The sequence below is a fragment of the Cucumis melo genome, chromosome 7 (genome assembly GCF_025177605.1).
Source record: "Cucumis melo cultivar AY chromosome 7, USDA_Cmelo_AY_1.0, whole genome shotgun sequence".
Lineage (NCBI taxonomy): Eukaryota > Viridiplantae > Streptophyta > Magnoliopsida > Cucurbitales > Cucurbitaceae > Cucumis > Cucumis melo.
The window spans coordinates 18,562,489-18,584,046 of record NC_066863.1 but is presented as its reverse complement, the minus strand read 5'-3'; the positions used below and the strand labels follow the sequence as shown (position 1 = coordinate 18,584,046).

General features: G+C 35.5%; 3 protein-coding genes across 6 annotated transcripts; 1 reads left to right on the top strand and 2 right to left on the bottom strand.

Moving 5' to 3' along the window:
- Nucleotides 1–814: 814 nt before the first annotated feature.
- LOC127150317 (uncharacterized) lies at nt 815–4,346 on the bottom strand. The gene is made up of 7 exons (XM_051087738.1): nt 3,663–4,346; nt 2,939–3,583; nt 2,614–2,741; nt 2,297–2,522; nt 1,816–2,223; nt 1,519–1,614; nt 815–1,432 (listed from the first exon to the last, which is right to left on the bottom strand). Exons 2-7 carry the CDS (start codon nt 3,290–3,292, stop codon nt 842–844), a joined length of 1,803 nt encoding a protein of 600 aa, XP_050943695.1. The 5' UTR covers nt 3,293–3,583; nt 3,663–4,346; the 3' UTR covers nt 815–841.
- A 7,486-nt stretch (nt 4,347–11,832) lies between these two features.
- On the top strand, nt 11,833–13,562 carry LOC103501152 (protein EXORDIUM-like 2). Its single transcript, XM_008464650.3, has one exon. It carries the CDS (start codon nt 12,306–12,308, stop codon nt 13,224–13,226), a length of 921 nt encoding a protein of 306 aa, XP_008462872.2. The 5' UTR covers nt 11,833–12,305; the 3' UTR covers nt 13,227–13,562.
- Nucleotides 13,563–15,055: 1,493 nt separating this feature from the next.
- LOC103501153 (polyadenylate-binding protein 2-like) lies at nt 15,056–19,762 on the bottom strand. 4 transcript variants are annotated; one of them, XM_008464653.3, is made up of 6 exons: nt 19,570–19,762; nt 19,323–19,425; nt 18,785–18,855; nt 15,861–16,052; nt 15,571–15,698; nt 15,056–15,480 (listed from the first exon to the last, which is right to left on the bottom strand). In XM_008464653.3, exons 1-6 carry the CDS (start codon nt 19,618–19,620, stop codon nt 15,432–15,434), a joined length of 594 nt encoding a protein of 197 aa, XP_008462875.1. In that variant the 5' UTR covers nt 19,621–19,762; the 3' UTR covers nt 15,056–15,431. The 4 variants fall into 4 exon arrangements, with proteins under 4 accessions (XP_008462875.1, XP_050943696.1, XP_008462873.1 ...); XM_051087739.1 differs by having other exon boundaries at nt 15,056–15,495; nt 19,573–19,746; XM_008464651.3 differs by having other exon boundaries at nt 15,056–15,495; nt 19,570–19,744.
- Between the last annotated feature and the right edge of the window lie 1,796 nt (nt 19,763–21,558).

Below are 21,558 nucleotides of genomic sequence, written 5' to 3'. Positions count from 1 at the left end.
AAATAATTGTGATTGTGGCGTATTCGCAATTAAGTATTTTGAGTACATAGTTGCTGGTGTTGGTTTAGATACATTATGTCAAGAAAACATGTCATACTTTAGAAAACAATTAGCATTTCAATTATGGACCAACACTCCTATGTATTGAAATATTAACATAAATCACAAGTATCAATTGGCTGTTCGATTATTGTGTATGTTGCATTTCAATTAGTATCAATTGACATTTCAATTAGTAGTATCGATTATTCTCTATGTTGCAAAACTACTTGTAGCTAAACGATCGCTGAATTTTTTTATGATTTTAAGAATATCGTTTAGACTTTACCAAACGATCGTTTAGACTGTACCAAACGATCGTTTAGACTTTACCAAACGATCGTTTAGACTTTACTAAACGATCGCTTAATATTTTGACGTTTATTAAGAAGATCGTTTAGACATCGTTTATTAAGAAGATCGTTTACACTTACCAAACGATCGTTTAGACTTTACCAAACGATCGTTTAGACTTTACTAAACGATCGCTTAATATTTTGACGTTTATTAAGAAGATCGTTTAGACATCGTTTATTAAGAAGATCGTTTATACATATGTGCGCGATGAGTATTTCTCTACACGAATATTTTGTGATATGTATCTAAACGAATACAAATATTAACTCAAATATTCTTTCTCAATTTTGGTCGCGTTTAATTGAAAATATCACAAAGTATTTATTTTATAACAAACTTTAAAATTATAATATGTTATTCTCTCTATAAAAATTACATAAAAAAATTATATAAACGAATACAAATATTAACTGAAAAGTACAAGAACGAATATATATTTTTTTATTTAGCAAAAGTATTTATTGGCCCAAAGTTCCAGCACATATTGTTGTCTAAACAGTTTCATGTTTGGCACAGTTAGACAACCAAGGTCACTAGCAGTTACAAGGCATTCAACAAATTTGGTACAGAAAATTCCACAATCCAATGAACGCCCTTTCTGTAATGTGGCCTTCGATCTGCGTATTGGCCAAGGGCCATATGTGAAACGATCTGAATGGAGGTTGACTCCAATTGCAATCGCGAGTGAGGCAATGCATCGTGCAGGCATTTGAAGAGCTTCATCAACAAGTTTCTGCTCAACATAATTTGGCATTGAGTCGAACACGTAGATCCTGCATTTTCTCATATCAGCTGCAATAGCCAACCAGTGTTCTTTTATGTTGATGCAGGTAATCACGTAGTTGACATCTCCCCACCCTGGTATGTCGTTGTAATCACCAACAGCAGTGTTGAAATAGTATTCGACATCTTTTTCTGTCCATATAGTTAGGTGTGCTGTTGGGTCTGTCCATTCAGCTTTCGTATTATCTGGTGTCACCAGATGAGTATCAAAAATGTGGTTCCAAACAATGCAGTCTGGTTTATTGATTCCAGTCTTCAAGAACAAGTCAAAATTTAATCAGAATATAATGATGCAGTTTAACTTGTATACAAAAAAAAAATTAAAGAATAACAACTTACCAGAAAAGAGGAATGTAATATTCTAAAAGAACGCTTGCAATGGTGCTTGAGATGCAACATTTTATTCTGCAAGTGGGCTAATAGCAAATCCAATGTCTACAAAGAAAAAATAAACGATCGTTTAATGAATGAAAGGAGAGGATAAGCGATCGCATAAGAAATGTACATGTGATCGTTTACGTAGTAAGCGATCGTGTAATATTAACTTAACGATCGTTTAGTTAATAGAAGCGATCGTTTAGTTAATAGAAGCGATCGTCTATCAAATATAAGCGATCGTTTGGGAAGAGTACTTACGTCTCCATGTACCCATGTGTTTTCTTCAAGCTGTCTGAAAAAGTCTTTCTTTCTGGTTGTGGAGACTACTTTCCTTTCTTCATGGGTTGTTTTTCTTGATCTTTTCCATTGCAAGTATTCCTTCCATAATTTTGGATCCACTTTCCACATCGGATTATATGGATCTACTTCTCTGATTTCCACATCTGGGACAGGTGTTGTAGATACTGATATGATCTGAGCAGATGTTGTGGGTGGATTACCTTGTTCATCTTCATGTTGCACCTCTTTATTTGCTATTTTACATAGCTTTCTTCTCTTTATTGGTTTTTCTTCCACATCTTTATCAGGCACAGTTACTGGTTCTTTTTCAACCAAAGTAACTGCTTCATCATTTTTTTTCATCTCAACCTGTTTTTTTGTTGTTTCCTGCAATGTAATCGTATTAAACAAGTAACAAACTATTCATTCAAACGACTACAAATTTGTTGTGTATACATACCAGTTGAGATTCTTCATTTACAATTTGTACAGTTTGATCCATTGGAGCCAATTCACAAAGTGCAAGAGGTTGGCTCACATATGGAAGGGTAGTAATCATCTGTGGCAGGTCTGATTCTTTCTGAATTTGATGACTTAGACTATCCGATATATCTCTTATAGTCATTAGCAAGTCTGCATCCCTACCGTCTATGCTTATATCACTACCACGTTCCTCTTGATGTTCCCTAAACAAAATGAGAAAAAACATGAGAATAAGAAAAAAAAATACAATTGTTAGGTATTTATAAACTAGTAAACAATGAATGAAATGTTAACCTTTGGGTTTCCTCTTGATGTTCAGTATGTTGTTCTTCAGTAGGTTGTTGTTGAGTATGTTGTTCTTGAACAACATACTCATTGTCATTCTGATCAGTATGATCATTCCCTTGATTTTCAGTTTGATTCTAACAAACAAATAAAAACGAACATAAAATTAAAAAAATAATGTATTGTTAAACCATCGTGTATATAAAAGTAAACGATCGCGTAACTTTGATAAACGATCGTCTATCGAAGTTAAACGATCGAGTAACTTTGATAAACGATCGTCTATCAAAGTTATACGATCGTTTATCTAATGTATGATGAAAACAAATTTTACCTGGACCAATCTCTCCAGCATCTGCTTCATTTCATACAGCTCCAATGACTGCTTTGTGATTGTGTCATCCATCCTACAGACTATAGAAGTCAGTGTGGATAAATCCTTACGAACTTCTTTTATTTCCTTCTTCAGTTTCTTGTAGGATTTTGAATGACTTCGTTCTTCTTTGTCATTGGACTTCTTTGATCTGAAATGTTTCTTCTTGGTGATTGGATGCATTTCAGACTCCTCAGCCACTGTTTGACTTTGTTCCCTTTGGGGTGACAGTTGTTCTCTTTGTGGAGATGAGTCTGATTGCTCCAATGATTTGTTGTTCATTGCTCCAATGGATTCATCCTCCTCCATTTGCATGTTATCATCCCCTCAAATTCGACTCTCCATGAAAGCCTTCTCTTGGGTTGACATCTTGAGTTTAGGTTGAACAACAGTCTGCAATGTAATTGTATTATTGGATTGTGTAATTATATTAAACGATGACTGACAGGTTTTACTTACATTTTTGTTGTCGAATATGTTATTCTGCAGCATTTTGTAAGATGGAGCTTGTGTACAATTCCATCTCAATATCCTAGGGATTAATCCCTTACTGTTTCTTGTGGCCAGGTGCTCATTTGCGGTTGAGAGTACTTCATAAGCCCACACCTACAACATTTAAACAAATATGTTAAATTTTGATGTTCAATTGGCATTTACTTAAAGTGTATGAAGAAATAAAAATCACCTGAAAAGCAAGGACGTAGCCTTTGATGTTATAGTATGACACTGCTTTGGAACTTCGTGTCTTCTTCAGCTCGTATGCTTCTTTTTTGCCTTGGAGACTTGTCTTTAAACTGTTGAGCAGACGAGTGTAGAAGAAAGTTGACCAATCGAAGCTTTTAAATGCTTCTTCATCATCAACTCTTCCCAAAATATCCATGTCAAACTGTGTTTTCTTATCCTTCCCGACCATCACAGTTTCTATAAAGACGGCCAAGGCGACCTTCACAGCATCGTCATCATTTGTAAACTCAAAATTCTTGAAAATTTCCTCAATTTCCAAGCATGTTATTACTTTCTTATTTTCTGATCCGAATAGAAGACTTTGTAGTCGCTTGCTATCGCAATCTTTCTCCAATGGATTGTTTGTTGGCCACAATCCAGTTATGATGTTGAATTCCTTTTGGGTAAAACGGACGTTCTTCCCTAAAACCGAGAAACAGATTCCATCTGCGTTACCGTCTTCAGGTATCTGCCTCAGCAAGAAATGATGGATCAACTGGCCGTTGAATACCATGTTCACATTCAGCAATGGACCAAAAATTGTTTTTTCGAACATTTGCAGCTGGTCCTTGGTCAGTTTATCCTTAATAAGACTGCCGATCTTGTGCACTTGGCATGACACAGTGGCAAGGAAATACTTTTCGCTAGGTACAGCCATCCTGAAATGAATATAATATATTGAAGACAGAAGTCGAACCCGAAACCCTAAACGCTTCACAATAATAATATAAGAACACAATGATAGTTTTTGAAGACAGAAGTTGAAACGTTTGAAATATAAACAAAGGAAAAGTGTAACGTTATAGTAGGAAAAGTTCGGGAAAATACCTTTTAACGTTGACGAAAACTATGGACTGAGACAAAAATGGTCTGAGAGAACAATGGACTGCGACGAAAAACGATCGAGTAGCGGTTGTGTATTGCGTAGTGACGAAAAACGAAAAGTGAGAAGGCGGAACGTATATATATATCGGTTGTTTTTACCAAAGGGGCAATATTGTAAATTCGCATACTTTTTTTGAAATGTTGAATCGCGGTTGTAAACAATTCGCGGGTGTCTTTCGTTGTTTCAAAAGATCGTTTAGTTTATGTAAACGATCGTTTAGTTTTTTATAGTCGATCGTTTAGTTAATTTCAAACGATCGATTGGTTGTTTTAAACGATCGTTTAGTTTTGTTCGACCAATCGTTTAGTTTTGTTTAACTGATCGTTTAGTTAATTTCAAGGTATCGATTGGTTGTTTTAAACGATCGTTTAGTTTTGTTTGACCAATCGTTTAGTTTTGTTTCACTGATCGTTTAGTTGTTTTCCAACGATCGATTGGTTGTTTTAAACGATCGTTTAGTTTTGTTCGACCAATCGATCGTTTAGTTTTGTTTAACCTATCGTTTAGTTGTTTTCAAACGATCGTTTGGTTGTTCTTAACCGATTGTTTAGTTATTTTTAAACGATCGTTTAGATATTTTTAAACGAACATTTAGTTATTTTTAAACGATCATAAAACCAGTGTTTGTGTTCTTAAATGAATAAGTCAATCGTTATTTTCGTCTTCTTCATCCATTTGGAAGCACAGAAAGTAAGAATGTTGGGACAAATCATTAAGAAAACACATCATTAACAAACATTCATTAATTAGTGTAATACTTAGTACATTGGTAGGGAAATTTCTAATCTTGTATGCTCGACTTGTCGGTATATGAAATTGGATTGGTACACGTTAATCTGTTGTGACCTATTTGTTTACACCGACCACACTTATGCAATTTCGGAGCTTCACCAACACTTGGAATCCCCTTTTTCTTCGGTCGACCAACTCTTTTGACTACTTTTGGAGGTAAAACAGTCATATGTACGTAGTCTTCGCTTGTCTTCCAATCTGACTGATTCCCAACTGGGTAGACGGCCTCCGCATATGCAGCCAACAAACATTCATTAGTGTAATAATTAGCACATAAACTATAAACATTTATATTACGAACCCGTGCTGCAGCAATGGCATGTGAGCATGGTAGTTGCTCAGCTTGAAACTCCTTGCAAGTGCATTCTTTAGTCTGAAGGTTTACGACCTCCTCCTTATCTAAATCTTTGACATGAAATTGGTAACAGTCAATTGGGTTGACCTTCATTGTCAAAGCTCCTTCTTGTTTCTTTTGAATAACTAACTCTGCCCATTTGGTCAATGTAGACGTCACTTTAATGCCTTCTTCTCGACGCTCCCAAAACCAACGTTGTAGCAAAGCTCGAACATTTTCAAGGAATGAAGCAATAGGCAAATCTCTAGGTTCTTTCAGTATAGAATTCATGGACTCCGCTATATTTGTTGTCATCATGTTATACCGTCTTCCTGGGCAGTGAACACGAGACCATCGTGCTATTCCAACATCATTTAAATATTTCCCTGAACCATTAGGAAATGAAAGAAGATGTCTCCACGCTTCAACAAACGTTGATTCACGATATGTTCTCGATGCATTATAAAACAAAGTAGCAACCGTGTCATTCTTATATTTATCATGCAAATTTTGACTCAAATGTTGGACACAAAGGCCGTGGAATGCAGATGGGAAAACTGATGAAATACCCTTGGCGAAGCATGTTTTCCGATCTGTCACAAAGCCTAGATTAGGCACCTCCCCTATTGCACCTTTCAATTTTTCTAAGAACCACTGTATTGAGTCATCTGTTTCTCTATCAACTACTCCAAAGGCTAGAGGATAGATCTGATTGTTACCATCTAAACAAACGGCCACTATCAACTGACCCCGATATTTTTTCTTAAGAAATGTTCCGTCCATGACTATGACCGGTCTAATGCAATTTAAGAATCCTCTAACACATGCACCAACAGCCATAAAAAGATATTTAAAGAAACGATCATCTTCGAGTTCCATGTGAAATATTGTACCTGAATTTGTAAATTTGAGTGCTTCACCATATCTACGCAAAAGATTATATGACTCTTCAGGAGACCCTCGCACTCGTTCATATGCATTTTCTCTGGCACGCCATGCTTTCTCATAACTCATATTTATGCCATAGTCTTGCCTCATGTCTTCTATGATATCACGTGGTTTGTATATGCGACCGGGCCCCTTGAATTTGGACTTTATTAATTCTCCAACAACCCAAGATTTTGCTTGCCTATGGTCACGATTCAAAAACTCAAGAGAACATGAATGAACTTTCACATACTTTTTAATCTTGAATATATTTGAATCCTTCAGTCTAACCGCTCGCAATCTCCAACCACACTTGTTGTCGATGCATCTAACGAAAAGAACCTCTTTTGTAGACTTTTTTACTACAAACTGAAAAAAAATTTTCATTGCCAACACACTTAATCTCATTGACAAATCTCTCTTGCAAAAAAATATTTGTCCTACATCCAACTCTTCACTTGTAGAGCTTTCTTCCGACCAGCCACTTCCTTTTGTCTTCAACTTCCGACTAGAGGACCTGTAGTCAACTTTACCTTTTCCTTTGCAATCTTTTGTAGGAGCATCTCTTTGTTCTGGGATGTCAAACAATTCATTGTACATCTCAACTGACTCCAATGTAAAAGTATCATCTATTGAATGATATGACTCATATGATTCCCATATAGCCGAATTGGTCCCTATCATGTTATGACACAAGCCACCCTCAACTTCACCAATATCAACTTCATTCTCATCTAATCTATCCATTCCAATTGGAGGAGGATGAGGGTTTAAATTTTGAACTTGGTTGCTCCCAGATACTGAATTGTAATCTTTGTTTAACACTTTCATGCTTCGATTGCTTGTAGGCTCAAACGATAGGTATAGGGGGACCTCCAATGGATTTTCACTAAGAATATAAAACTTCAAATCACGGTCATTGCTTAACTCAAATGGAGGAGCTTCCTTTTCCCCTTTGATCTCATATATACATCTTATCTTTATGTCGAACTTTGTAGGGTCAACTTCTGCAAGGTCATATAGTTCAGACTGTAAATCTTTGTGTGTTATTTCTTTAGGGACAACAATGCCTTTTAACACTCCTCCTTCATATTTTCTTCGTCCCTCATCCCATTCACCACCGTGACGCACTAAAATCCGAACATGTGCCATCCTTAAACTACCTTAAGTACTTTTGTATCTTAAAAAATTGATTTGAACTTAAGAACCTACAAAATGCGTGCAAGATGTAAAGAAATGAATTAGGAGGTGTACCAATTTGATTTTGAAATAAATAGTGGAAGTTTGGAACGTGCGAGATGTGTGCGAGATGTGTGCGAGATGTGTGCGAGATACGTGCGAGATGTGTGCGAGATACGTGCGAGATAAAGCATGAGGGCCTAAGAGAGTTACTAAACATGCAAAGAATAGCTCTAAATGGATTAGGAGGTGTACCAAGTTGATTTTGAAATAAATAGTGAAAGTTCGGAACGTGCGAGATGTGTGCGAGATACGTGCGAGATAAAGCATGAGGGCCTAAGAGAGTTACTAAACATGCAAAGAATAGCTCTAAATGGATTAGGAGGTGTACCAAGTTGATTTTGAAATAAATAGTGAAAGTTCGGAACGTGCGAGATGTGTGCGAGATACGTGCGAGATACGTGCGAGATAAAGCATGAGGGCCTAAGAGAGTTACTAAACATGCAAAGAATAGCTCTAAATGGATTAGGAGGTGTACCAAGTTGATTTTGAAATAAATAGTGAAAGTTTGGAACGTGCGAGATACGTGCGAGATAGGTGCGAGATAAAAAAAAATGCGAGATAAAAAAAAAAAAACCTTAATTCCTTCTATTCCTATTGCTTACTCCTCCTCTATTTGATCCAACTAAATCCTCATCCTCTAGTTCAATTCATTTTTCACTAGCCATTGAACATTGAACTTTCTAAGAACCTAAAACCAAAATTTGACTAAACTAATTTACGGCAAATAAGTCCAATTCCAAAAACCAGACAATTACGGATGAAAATAGCACCAAATACCCTAACAAACATTTACTTACAGCAGATAAATTGAAAATCGGTTATACATGAAACTCACCTAAATAAGACGCTCGAAGTTGATTGAATGGTCCGAATAGGAGCGACGAAATGCACTGGACAACGACCGACGAAGGGCAAGCGACGAAGGGCAAGCGACGAAGGGCAAACGACGATGGGCAAGCGACGATGGGCAAGCGACGATGGGCAAGTGACGATGGGCAAGTGACGATGGCCGGAGTAGGTTCAGGTGTTCTACACGAAAGAAAAGAGAAGGGAAACGGAACTATACGCGAAAGAGAACGAATCGATGGTGGAGAGAAGGGAAAGCAACGTGGAAGAGGGAAAGGAAAGGAAGGGCATTTTTGTCTATTCACACCCAAATTGTCCTAAAAGTCTTTCTTTTGAAAACTTGTCCCAAAATTCATTTAAATCTCTTTTTTTAACCTATTTTTGGCAATTTCCCAAGAAGCTTTACAGTGCCTGTAACAATCTTTTCTCGAACAAAATGACAATTTAATTCTATAAGTTTAGTTCTTTCATGAAACATAGGGCTGCTAGCAATATGCAAAGCAACTTGATAAAAAAATAGAGAAAGATAAGATAATGAAATTTGTGACTCACTAAGTAATTGTGAGATCCAAATAAGTTCATAAGTAGTAGTAGGAAAATCCATGTATTCGGTTTCAGCTAAAGGACTAGTGACAATCGTTTGTTTCTTAGCCTTCTAAGATATAAGAGAATCAACTACACAAAAGTCAATTATGGACTTACGAGAATGCACACAGAATGCCCAGCCAGAGTCTGAGTAAGCCATAAGCTGAAAGTTAGTACAAGAATGAAGAAATATCCTCTAACCTAGAGAACCTTTCAAGTATCAAAAAAGGTGATGCCCAACGTCAAAGATGACATTGACGAGGCTGAGAAGCATATTGACTAAGCTAGTGAAGAAAAAAAATAGTATCGGGTATGGAGATTGTGAGATATAAAAGCTTCTCAATAACAATGATAAATAGTGGGATCTTACAATAAAGAACCATCACCAACAGATAATTGCAAATTAGAACAATTTAAAGGTTTACAATCCAAAATATCAGTATTCTTCAAGAATCTACAAAACATAATATCGTTGAAATAGAAAAATATCTTGAAAAGAACGTACAAATTTAAGTCTCAAGAAATAACAAAGGTTCCCCTAGATCCTTTAATTTAAATGCAGTATTCAAATAAGTTTTAAGATCATTAATGATTTCAATTAAAGCACCTGCCAATGTAATGTTATCAACGTAAACAAGCAAGGCCATAAAAGTGGAATTAGATTCTCAAATAAAGAGATGATAACTAGATTTGGATGGTTTAAAACTAAGGAGAACAATGCATTGGAGGGCTTATTGAACCACTGCTTAGTAGTCTATTTGAGACCATACATAGACTTCTGAAAACAACAAATTAAGTGCTTCCCCTAATGGGCAACAAGTTGTGTTTATAGTTAAGGGGCAAGTCCATACCTTTTTGTTGATTGTATCTTTTTGCAACTAACTTAACCTTATAATGCTTAGTATTGATCCATCAAAATGATGCTTAATTTGCTATATTCACTTGCATCCAGTGAAGTTTTGACCCGAGGGAAGAGGAACAACCGACCATGTATTATTATTCTCCATAGCATATAATTCACATTTCATAGTTTGTTGCCAATTGCCAATGGGGAAAGAAGACATCCTAAGGAAAAACTGAGGCTCATAAGATATTAAAATCAGTAGTAGAAAATTTTGATGATCATCAGACAAGTGAATATTGTTGGTTATTATGTCCTAAAACTCGTATATAATAAATGTTATACATTAATTCATATTGTTATAGGCGATTGTAAACCAAAAGATGTAATTCACCTTTAGAGATGACAAAGTCAATAGAAAGCATGATATGCAGGTTGGAAGTAACAACTAAAGATTGAAGTGGACTTACAAAAAAAAAATGGAGTTGATGAAGTCTAAGGGCAAACCAACAATCGTAGGACAAGATTGATCGAGAATCTCTAAATCAAATTTTCTTTTATAAATACAAGTTTAAACGAAGTAACTTGAATCATATTTTGAAAGTCTTTATCTTTTTAACTTCCTCACATTTTGAGAATGTAACCCAAGGCATTAAAGGGAGGGTGGTTAAGTAGCAAATTTTGATATTCACGTGAAATCGTGTGTGTTTATCCATGTCTAAAATTTGGGATGAAGGAGTAAATATATTGAATAGATAGGTACGTATTTCCATATTTATTTTATGGATACGTCCAAAATGTTTAATGGGATGGATATTTAAAATGTTAAAAAAGAAAAGAAAAGAAAAGAAAAGAAAGGCAGAATAGAAGGAGTGAGAGAGAAGGGAGGGTCTGACGTCCGTAGGGAAAAGAGTACCCTAAAGGATATGTAGGGATACCACAAGAAGACAAAAATTAAATAAGAAATGATAAAATAAAGGAGAAGGGAGGGAGCGGGTGGTGCTGCGTTTCACGCGTGACTTAAAACTAATGAAAGTAATCCTTTGTCAGTGTACGTACCTTACCAAAACCCCTCCAACATCCCCCCATACTCCATTCTTCTCTCCCTATCTCAACTCGATCTTCAACTTTCGGTTTTCTATTCTACTATTTACATTAATATCAAATATTAAATATTAAATATTAAATATTGGTTGACAATCCTTTTGATCTATCGCCTATTTAAGATGAAATGTGGTGGAACAACAAAGCTCATATTTGGATGGGAAGGGTAGTGAGAAGAAATATTGAATATTAGATTAGATAGATGGATTGAATTAAAATAATAGGTTATGTATTAATATAAGATATCATATTAGTAATAATAGGGAGTGCTGCCTCATGGTCGTCCGTCCCTTATACGCTACCCCCCCCACCCCCTTTGACCTTTTTGGGGAACACTGCTTCCCCTTTCCTTATTCCACTTTTTAACTCTTTTTAATTTATTTTCTTAATATTTGAATTCTAAGGACGACACTGCTCTATTCATATATGTGTTTGCTTTGAATATAGGATGAAAAAGAGAATATGATAGGAAGTAATACAAAGAGACGGAAAAATAGCCAAACCTGTCTCCATTTCAGGTTTCAATAGGTTCGAATTTTAAGGAAGAGTAAAGTTCAATTTTATTATTATTTTTTTTTTTTTTTTTTTTTTGTTTATTCAGACTTAATATTTATCTATTCATCCTCCTTACTTTACTTTTGATAAATTGTTAAGTATAATTTCAAACCAGCATTATGTACACACAGTGTGTATATATATAGGAAGAGGAAGAGGAAGATTTTACCTAGCGGCCACGTGAGAGTCACGCGCATATGACTTTTTGTAAAAAAAAGAAAGAAAAAAGAAAACTCCCCGTCGTCACACGCCTTCCACAAAACGTCCTCCAAGTTCTCCCCGTCACAGCCTGGCAACCTTCTTTTTGACTAACCTCTCCACCCAATACCCTCTATACACGTGTCTCCATGAAGGTGACGCATGTGTTCCCCATACAGCTGTCTCCTTTGTTCATATCCAAATCCCTCCCACTATAAATTACCAACACCCCTTTCCCTTCTTCCGAAATTCAAAAAATCCTCACTCTATCCCCCTCCTCCTCCTTTTCCTCATCATGCCTTCTTCTATTCACTATCTTGCCACTCTCTCTTTCACTCTCTTTTTCTTCTTTTCCTCCCCCGACCCTGCTCTCGGCCGCAAACTGGCAGCCCTCCTCCAGCAACAGCCCTTAACTCTCGAGTACCACAAGGGTTCTCTTCTCAAAGGCAATATCACCATCAACTTTATTTGGTACGGCCAATTCACATCCTCACAGCGCTCTCTAATCCTCGATTTCATTCAATCTTTAACCTATTCTCGAGCTCCCCCACCATCCGCCTCTCTCTGGTGGAAGACGACCGAGAATTACAAAGGCGGGACCTCCAATCTTGTAGTCGGAAAACAGATACTTCACGAGTCTTACACTTTGGGGAAAAATCTGAACAACCTGCATCTTAGAGCTTTAGCGATGAAGGTGAACCAGTTGAATTCGGTGAACTTAGTGCTGACGGCGAAGGATGTGGCCGTAGATGGATTCTGCCGAAGCCGGTGCGGGACTCATGGCTCGGTTTCGGTGGGTCGGAGCAGGGCAAGAACGGCATATGTGTGGGTTGGAAACTCAGAATCTCAATGTCCTGGGTACTGTGCTTGGCCGTTCCATCAGCCTATTTACGGTCCTCAGACGCCGCCGTTGATCGCCCCTAACGGCGATGTTGGTGTTGATGGAATGATCATCAATTTGGCCACCGTACTTGCAGGAACTGTGACGAACCCTTTCAACGACGGGTACTATCAGGGACCACCGACGGCGCCGCTAGAAGCTGTTTCTGCTTGCACCGGGTTATTCGGGTCCGGAGCGTATCCGGGTTACCCAGGTAAGGTTCTGGTTGACAAGGTGACCGGAGCTAGTTTCAATGCCTACGGCGTCAATGGACGGAAGTTTCTACTACCGGCAATGTGGGACCCGAAGTCGTCTGCATGTAAGACGTTGGTGTGACGTGGCAGACGAGGACGACACGTGGCAGTGGAGACTCTTATCTGTGCTCTTCTTTTTGCTTTGTAAATATATAATACATAAAATGTGTCAGAAATGTGATCCACGAAAATGGGCTTGGTTGCCGAATGGTTGGCTAGATGGATGAAACGTTGTCGTTTAGGTTGTGGTGATTTGTAAATTCGCATTTTGAAAAATGGAGGAAAAGAGATAAAAGAAAAAAGAAAAAAGAGAAGGGAGAAGGAGAAACAATGAATAATGTAAACTTTATTTAAAGAAAAAAAAGAAAGGAATTTTAAAAACAAAAGGAAGGAAAGAAGCTGCAATAATTATGTTGTATTTTTCTTTGTGTTGCTTTATCCAAAGTGGAGAATTTAGGAGTGTTTGGTAATGGGAATAAAGTTAAGGCAATGATGGGACAGGAGAGGGAGGTGAGGAATTTGACATATGTGGGATTAAAAAAAGAAGAGGGTATATATCTGATTTTAAGGTAATCATTAGATATGTAATAAAGGTTTTATGGAATCTCATTGGTTTTAAATTTGGTGGGGCACAATGCATTTAAAAAATGGATGCAAAAGCCAGCATTCTAAACTTACTATTTTTCATGGTCAGCTTTTGAAAAAGATAGGGAGATAATCTAGTTAAACTATGACTGAAGTTTCTTTCACTCTGATTGTTTTAAGATCAACTAATATACCATTTCATCAATGGTTAAGGATAACTTTTACCCATCTCTACAGAAAATAGGATGAAAAAAAATCATCAAAAATGGCAATGAACTTATAAAATTTTATAATTTTAGAAGTCACAATAAACACTATTTTATACTTTTCAATCAATTCAAATTTCAAACACAAATTATTATAACCAAGCATGGTTATAAACACTATAATAACCTAAGACCACTGCCAAATTCAGAAATTTTGCCAATCAACACTGAACATATCAAGGCAGCAGAAAATTAACTAACTACCATCATTGGCATTTTTTCTATATGTATCGTTAAAAGTTAGGTTAGTTCAAACCTAAACCTATGCTAAATCCACTAATGAATCGAACTATAATAACAAACTCCGTGTCACTTGATGTGTTTATTGAGAATAACTTGAGTAGTAAAGGTTTTATTCTTTTGGTATTCTACAACTAGATTTAAGATTTTAAAAAAAAATTCTAGAGAAAAAAAACCAAGAAAATGAACTACATAGAAGGTGGTTTATGATCAATTTAGAAAAGCTAGAAACCAAATCATTAGAATGAAAGTACTTGAAAATTGTTAGAATATTACTTTATCGGAACTATAACGTAAAGCAAAACCACCTTTAAAACTTAACAGAGCGGAACAAATCCGCTTAACGAGTCAAATTGAATATATCCTTGAATACATATTGGATGTTCAAGAAATTAATTAAAATATGTTACAATAACTAAAAAATACAGAAACAAAAACTATAGATATTCAACATTTTGGAATACCAGCATACGGGGTGAAAATTTCAGGATCAAATCATACTTTTAGAATCTAGGGTCGCTTTGCACAAATGAAATGAAACCCCCGAAGCCGAGAACCCTTATTTTCTTTTTCAATATCATATAAATAAAGAACCACAAGTCAAAGTATACAATCTATGAATCGAGACAATTGCAAACATTACACAAATACAGAGTTAAAAACCGATTAGGAAAAAAAAAAAAAAAGTATGTATGTATGTGTGTGTATATATATAATATATATAAATATATATATGAGACTTTGGTAGTTGATTATTGTTCTTGAAGCCAAAACAACTTATACAAATGACATAGAGCAGATGGGGGCAAACAAAGCCAAATAAATAAATCCATGCATTAGAATCAAATCAAAATAGCAAGCACTAATTGTATAAACGGTTTGATACCAGAAAATGTATTGGATTCTATTTTTAGCTTCGAACAACATGCACAATTCCAAAATGAATACTTAGGTCTTGAAAACTTACCAGCACCGAAGTCCAGAGAAGCTTTCTATGCAGTGATGCTTGCGAATGGTCGAGCTTAAAGTGATCAAACCTGCATTGTGCTTGCTCACACACTTTCTTTTTAAACAGAAAAGATCTCTTGAAATTATATCCAAACATCAATTTCCATCATAAAGAAAGAAAAAAGGGCAGCAGACACATTTAAGTGCGATATCTCTAATTCAACAATGCCCAAATACAAAATTAACATTCAATAGTAGGGGCCGTAACGCGTTGGCATTCTGAACCTCGGGACTTTCCTGCAACAGATAGAACTATGCTAAAATGACTATGATGAGAGCAAGAGATTCAAGCGGTTTGCATCAGAAATTTTTATTCACCAATCATACCCGTATCCATATGGTGAGAAGAAATAAGGAGCAACATATGGACTCCTGGATCGTGCACCCATAAATGGATTGGATCGACGTGGACGATACTGCTTCATCCCAGGAATGTTTGTCCTCTTGGCAGTTACCTGCAACATGCTTAAAAATTCAATTCTTCCAAAAAAAATTGACCATAATTCACTAGAATCTTAAATGCACACTAAACAAGTAATATATAAAGATTTTTTTTTCTTTTTAATCAAGTAATATATAAGCTCACAATAATCAAGATATCTAAAGATTATGTTAACCTTAAGCTGCCGACCATGCAGTTCCGATTCATTCAGAAGGAGAGCCTCTTGAACAGCTTCTGGCTCAACAAATTCAACATATGCATAACCCTTCGGTTGCCCAAACTTATCAGTGCGAATAGTGATTCTGTTTACAGTTCCGCATGACTGAAAATGTTGCTGTACTTCTTCTGGGGTACATGAGTAGTCAACCTGTTCCAAATGCAGCTCAAAACATTTGTCATACCACAAGAAAAACCAATAAAAGAGAGCTTGCACAGTCCATATCTATCAGTTAACTTATTAATTATATCAACATCAGTACAATATAAATCTCACAAATATTTTAATCGATAAAATAAGGCAAGCATTTTCATAATCATTGTGATGGTACATCACCCTGTAATAAACTAGGAAAAAAATTGAATTAATCAAGGAAACGGTCATTTCCCCAACCTTTCACAATAATAGGTCCCTTTCTAATTCCAAATGCGGACATTCACGAGAAATTTCACCATATTTGAAGAACCTAGATGACTAATAGTTCTTTTGACCCACGCCCGGTCGGTGGGTGGGGGGGGGGGGGGGGGGGGGGGGGGGGGGGGGGGGGGGGGGGGGGATTCTCCTACTAAAACAACAGAAGAACAATATTATGCCCGGAACTTAACTGAATGACTCCAATTTAATTTTTAAATTTTAATTTCATCCACAAGTTCAAATTTGAAGGTTGAAGTGCGGGGCCTTGTGATTGGAGAAAAACACCATTTATAATTGCTAATTGCTGAGCAGGAATGTCTTTTCATTTGGTGGGTTTCCAGACTTTTTCTGAGCAGTACTTTGGGTTGGTTGGTTAGATTTTGAATAGTTTATCAGTAGTTATTTAGGATTTCTCTAATTTATATCAAGGTATTAATTTTATAACCTATACGAACATGGTGTTTTTGATGAATCTAAAACTTTAAAGCTAAAATTGACTGAATGGGGGGCTATTTACGAAGGTAAAAAAAGAATGAAACTTTCCCACAAGTAGAAATAGGCATAAAAGCTTCTCTATTTAAGTTTTTTCCTTTCCTTGATGGATTAAGGAAGGAAGAGAGGAAAATCAGAGATATTTGGAGGTCTCTCACCATAGACTGTAAATCACTTAAACAATCCTCGAACAGTGGTCACAAATGCTGGCTTCAACACAAAGACAATTACATACCTCAGAGCAACAGCTAGTCTTCCTTAGTTGTGAATGCACATTACTTCCCTTCAAAACTTGCAGCCCTCTCCATTCCAGTTCAATCAAGCAAGCCAGAAAAACTTCTGCTGACCTTATCCATAGTCACACATACCCTTTTCTATGCTGGTGAATTTTTTCCTCTTTCTCCCTCTGTTTTTTCTAATAACTCCTTTCCCACATTACTGACATGGCTTCAAACTTGAGACATGTTAGATTGACCAACTCTGAGCCCACAGAGGGCATGCACTACTAGACATTTAGGCATACTTTCTCTTGTTAACTGATCTCACCAATTCTCTCCCATCACTCTTAAAGAAATTCAAGCAAAACTGTTAACCTCTTGAAAATGATACACCTTATCCTTCATGATTTTATCATTTTTTTAATCTGTTTTTTCTTTTGGGACAAGACACTTTTTTTTAATATACTAGATAGCTATCTTTATAACATATCAGAGAATATCCGACTTCAGCAATACGTAATCAGAAAACCTGATGAAGTAAGCCTAACCTGTAATTGCAGTCAAAGACGGAAGTCAAATCAGGCTAAAAACACCAACATATACTAAAATTTCAAGCACAGTGCAGAAATGGGTTATAAAATTCAAAATGTAACCATCTGCATTGTACAGAATAATCTATCGAGAAAATATTCCTAATAGTTGTTTATACTTTTCAATGTTCTTAAGAAGCATGACAGTATATAATAGCCAAATGATCCCTCCTAACAATTCAATGCATCCAACCACTTCAACATCCTCAAAATAGAAAGCATAACACAACCTCTTCCCAAGCCATGAATGATATGAATCAAAAGGAACAAATCATATCTAACTGAAATTTAATAAATCCTTATGACCACATTGAAAGTTAGACAGTGCAATCCTAATCCATGTCAAGAATCAATAAATTATCTCTAAAAGAAAACTGAAAACCATGCTCAAAAAGCTATCTCTATTATTTAACGAGGAATACATCTCTTCAGCAAGTAGTGCCATTTACCTCCAGTTAGCAGTTACTAATAACTCCAATCAATTCAAAATATAGAAAGGTTGATAAATACATCAATAATAAGATTGCCCCGTTCATCATACAAAATTCACGGAGCAAAAGAAAAGGCCGAAGATTAGTAAAAGAAAAAGCTAAAGAAGAGCCACCTAAGGTTCCCTTCATGATGGAGGAATTAAATATAAATAACAAATTGAGTAAAATTAGGAGGTAGTGCAAACTATTAGGACATAATGCTGAAGTTATTTCAAACAATGGAACTAAGAAAATGGGCAAAGGTTCAAACTAATGCCACTCCATGTGCTTTCCTCCACAAGCTATTAAAGATTGATAAATGGAGGGCTGGATTTTAGTAAACAAATTTAAAATTAACTGCACAAGAGTTTATTTTACAAAAGAAAGTACAAGAACTGGAATTCGGCTCTCTATGCCAACAAAGCACAAGCAAAAAAAAAAAAAAAAAAAAAAAAAGCCTTTCATTGTCATTGTTGTATATAAATAAGAAACATTTAGTTATTAATTAAACGGAAACATATAGCCTCCAGATAAGTTAAGTCTCTGGACAACAACATAGCTGATATTGTTCAAGAATTTAACATGAACAGAGAGAGTCCCTTCACCCAACAAATCAAACTAATTGTGTGACGAAAGCAAGCGACTGGATAAATATGAAAAAAGAATGTAATATTTGGTCAAGGATAAAGAGATCGTACATTGCCAACAAAAACTGACCGTGAATCCACCTCCTCCCTATTTGCTTGACTTGCAGCAGCACTTGCAGGATCTGATAGTACAAAAAGTGGACAAATGTTTAACGGTAACAGACTGATAGAACTTCTTTTGTACGAGAGATGAAGTCACCATAATTGACGCAGAGGCACAACTAAGGTAATCTTTTTCATCAAACAGCAAAAGGCAGCACAATAGAAACTAGCAAACTTCTCCTAATCACTCAAAGTTAAACGAATTGCAACAATAGGCAACTCAAGTACAAGGTCCAGTTTTTCGCATGAGATCCAAATGCGCTTTTCTTCCAAAATGTAGACATTTCCTTAACATTTTCGAGTTGCATTGGATCAAAAGACGACATTCAGAATAATAATAAATAAATAAACAAATAAAAAGAAAACAATTCCAGCACAAAACTGAAGTTAGAAATTCAAGATTTCAGTAAATAAGATGGATTCCATACGCAAAGGAGATAGTGCGGAAAAAGAGAAAAGTAATAGGGGGTAGACCCGAAAGCAACACCTTGTACAGAACTCATTTCCTTCTCGACCTTGGCCTGCATCTCACGTAGAGCAGCAGCTTCATCTTCCATGTCCTTTAACCGCTTCTTCATGTCATCCAACTCCTGAAAGAGGAAGAAAAGGGAGGGGAGAAATTAGGGTTTTTAAAGGAAGAAGAAGAGGAAGAGGAAGAGGAAGAGGAAGAGGAAGAGGAAGAAGGAGAAGATGAATAGGGAATGAAATTGAAAGATAAGGAAAAGGAAAGGAACCACAGCGTCGTTTGTGTCGGAGCCAATCATGTCGATGTCGTCGTGTTCCATGGCTTCTCCTCCCTCCTCCGTCCACCGCCCCTTCGTTTCTTTCCTTTCTTTCTCTCTCTCTATCTCTATCTCTCCCCTTTCTCTCAAAGGGAGTTACAGTAACTTCGGGTTCAAACCGGGTCCTATATTTTACACATTTTCCTTTTTATTATTTCCTTATTGTCCTGAAAACGCAACACAATCGTAATATAAAAATCCATCAAATATAACATTAAAATATTAAAATATATTATAAATAATATAAATAAATATAACATACCCTCCAATTATATACAACAATTCCGAAAACGGAAAAAGCCCAGAGGCCCACTGCATAAAAATACAAAAATTAATTCGTGGAATCGAACTTTGTATATTGATTGATATATGGTGTTATGGATACAATCTCTAATATTTACTCCTCTGATTCTTTCTCTCGAATACAAAAAAAATAAAATTTAGAACTTCGTGGTCTTCGATCTTCAAGAAGTTGTAATTATAAGTCAATTCGAGCTTCAATCTTCTGGAATTCAAGGAAAGTTTGATCTTTCAAGTCTTCGATTTTTAAGAAGGATGATTTCTCAAGGAAAGTTTGATCTTTCTAGTCTTCGATCTTTAAGAAGGATGATTTCGAAGTTCGATCTTTAAGAATGATGATTTCGAGGTTAATGATAACTTGCACGTCTTGAGAGTCTTCAGAAGTTTTTGTCTTCAATTTTTCACAACTTCGATTCTTCTTTTCAATCCAAAGTCCCCTAAATGAATGGTAGATGTCTTTATAGAGAAATTTATTGTTCAATAGTTACATCATTTATCCAAATCTAAACAATTTTTTTCAAAATTTGATACACGATTTTTTTAATTCTTTTGTACACGATTGTTTATTTTTTACACGATCGTTTACATTTGGCTATTATAATCTAAATGATTTTTTTTCAAGATTGTTTATACACGATCTTTTATTTTTTCTACACGATCGTATACTTTTTTTATACGATCATTTACATTTGGCTACTCCAATCTAAATGATTTTTTTCAAGATTCTTTATACACGATCTTTTATTTTATTTACACAATCGTTTACTTTTTTACACGATCTTTTACATTTGGCTACTCCAATCTAAGTGATTTTTTTTTCAAAATTCAGAAATCACAGCTAAAAAAGAAAGAGGAAAAGAAGAAATATGATGTAAAGATTAAACGGCGTAAAAAAAGAATTAGGAAAGAAGAAAGACGATGGAAGAAATCGTAGAAGAAAAATGAGTAAAGAAATCGCCATGAAAAGAGGAAAAATAGAAAGACAAATCTAAAAAATTTAAAAAATGGATATATGAAATTTGTTACACAAGCCATAAGTAGTATGGTGTTGTTACATTTAAGAAAGTCTCCCATGAATTATATGTGTATATTAGTTTGTATTGTTTGTTTTTTTCTTGCACATTCTTATTTATAAGATTGATCGTTATCTATACTACTAAATGACAATTAACAAGTCTAAGTTTTGTTCTTTTTAATATAAATTAACTTATTTAATTTATGCACGATGTTAAATATATCAAAATAAATCAAAATATTTAAGTTAAATAACAAAACTTTACCCTCACTGTCTTTGTCATTTTTATTTATTTTTGTAATTTTATTTTGTTTTTTTATTGTCTTTTTGGTTCATACGGTTGAGATTACTTTAGTTTTATTTTTTTTTTAAATTCAATAAAATCTTGTATTTAGCCTCTACTATTATATTTTAGAAGTCTTCTAAAAAATATAATAAAACAGCAAAATATTTACGCTGTATACATTTTCGATAGTCGATATGGCTATTTACGGCTAATGTAACAAAGTCCATAAAGTTAGCCATTTTTTAAATATTACAGTTTTGTCCTTCCATCTTTCTTCTCTTTCTGGCGATTTCTTTCATCGTCTTCCTCTTGCGATTTCTTTCATCATCATTCTTCTTTT

Coding starts and splice junctions, on each gene's coding strand:
- LOC103501153 (XM_008464651.3), bottom strand. CDS start 19,620: ATGGAACACGACGACATCGACATGATTGGCTCCGACACAAACGACGCT. Junction 19,426..19,569: donor CCGACACAAACGACGCTGTG/GTTCCTTTCCTT, acceptor TTCCTCTTTCAG/GAGTTGGATGACATGAAGAA. Junction 15,699..15,860: donor TGCATGGTCGGCAGCTTAAG/GTTAACATAATC, acceptor AGCATGTTGCAG/GTAACTGCCAAGAGGACAAA.
- LOC103501152 (XM_008464650.3), top strand. CDS start 12,306: ATGCCTTCTTCTATTCACTATCTTGCCACTCTCTCTTTCACTCTCTTT.
- LOC127150317 (XM_051087738.1), bottom strand. CDS start 3,292: ATGCAAATGGAGGAGGATGAATCCATTGGAGCAATGAACAACAAATCA. Junction 2,523..2,613: donor CATCAAGAGGAAACCCAAAG/GTTAACATTTCA, acceptor CATTTTGTTTAG/GGAACATCAAGAGGAACGTG. Junction 2,224..2,296: donor TAAATGAAGAATCTCAACTG/GTATGTATACAC, acceptor ATTACATTGCAG/GAAACAACAAAAAAACAGGT.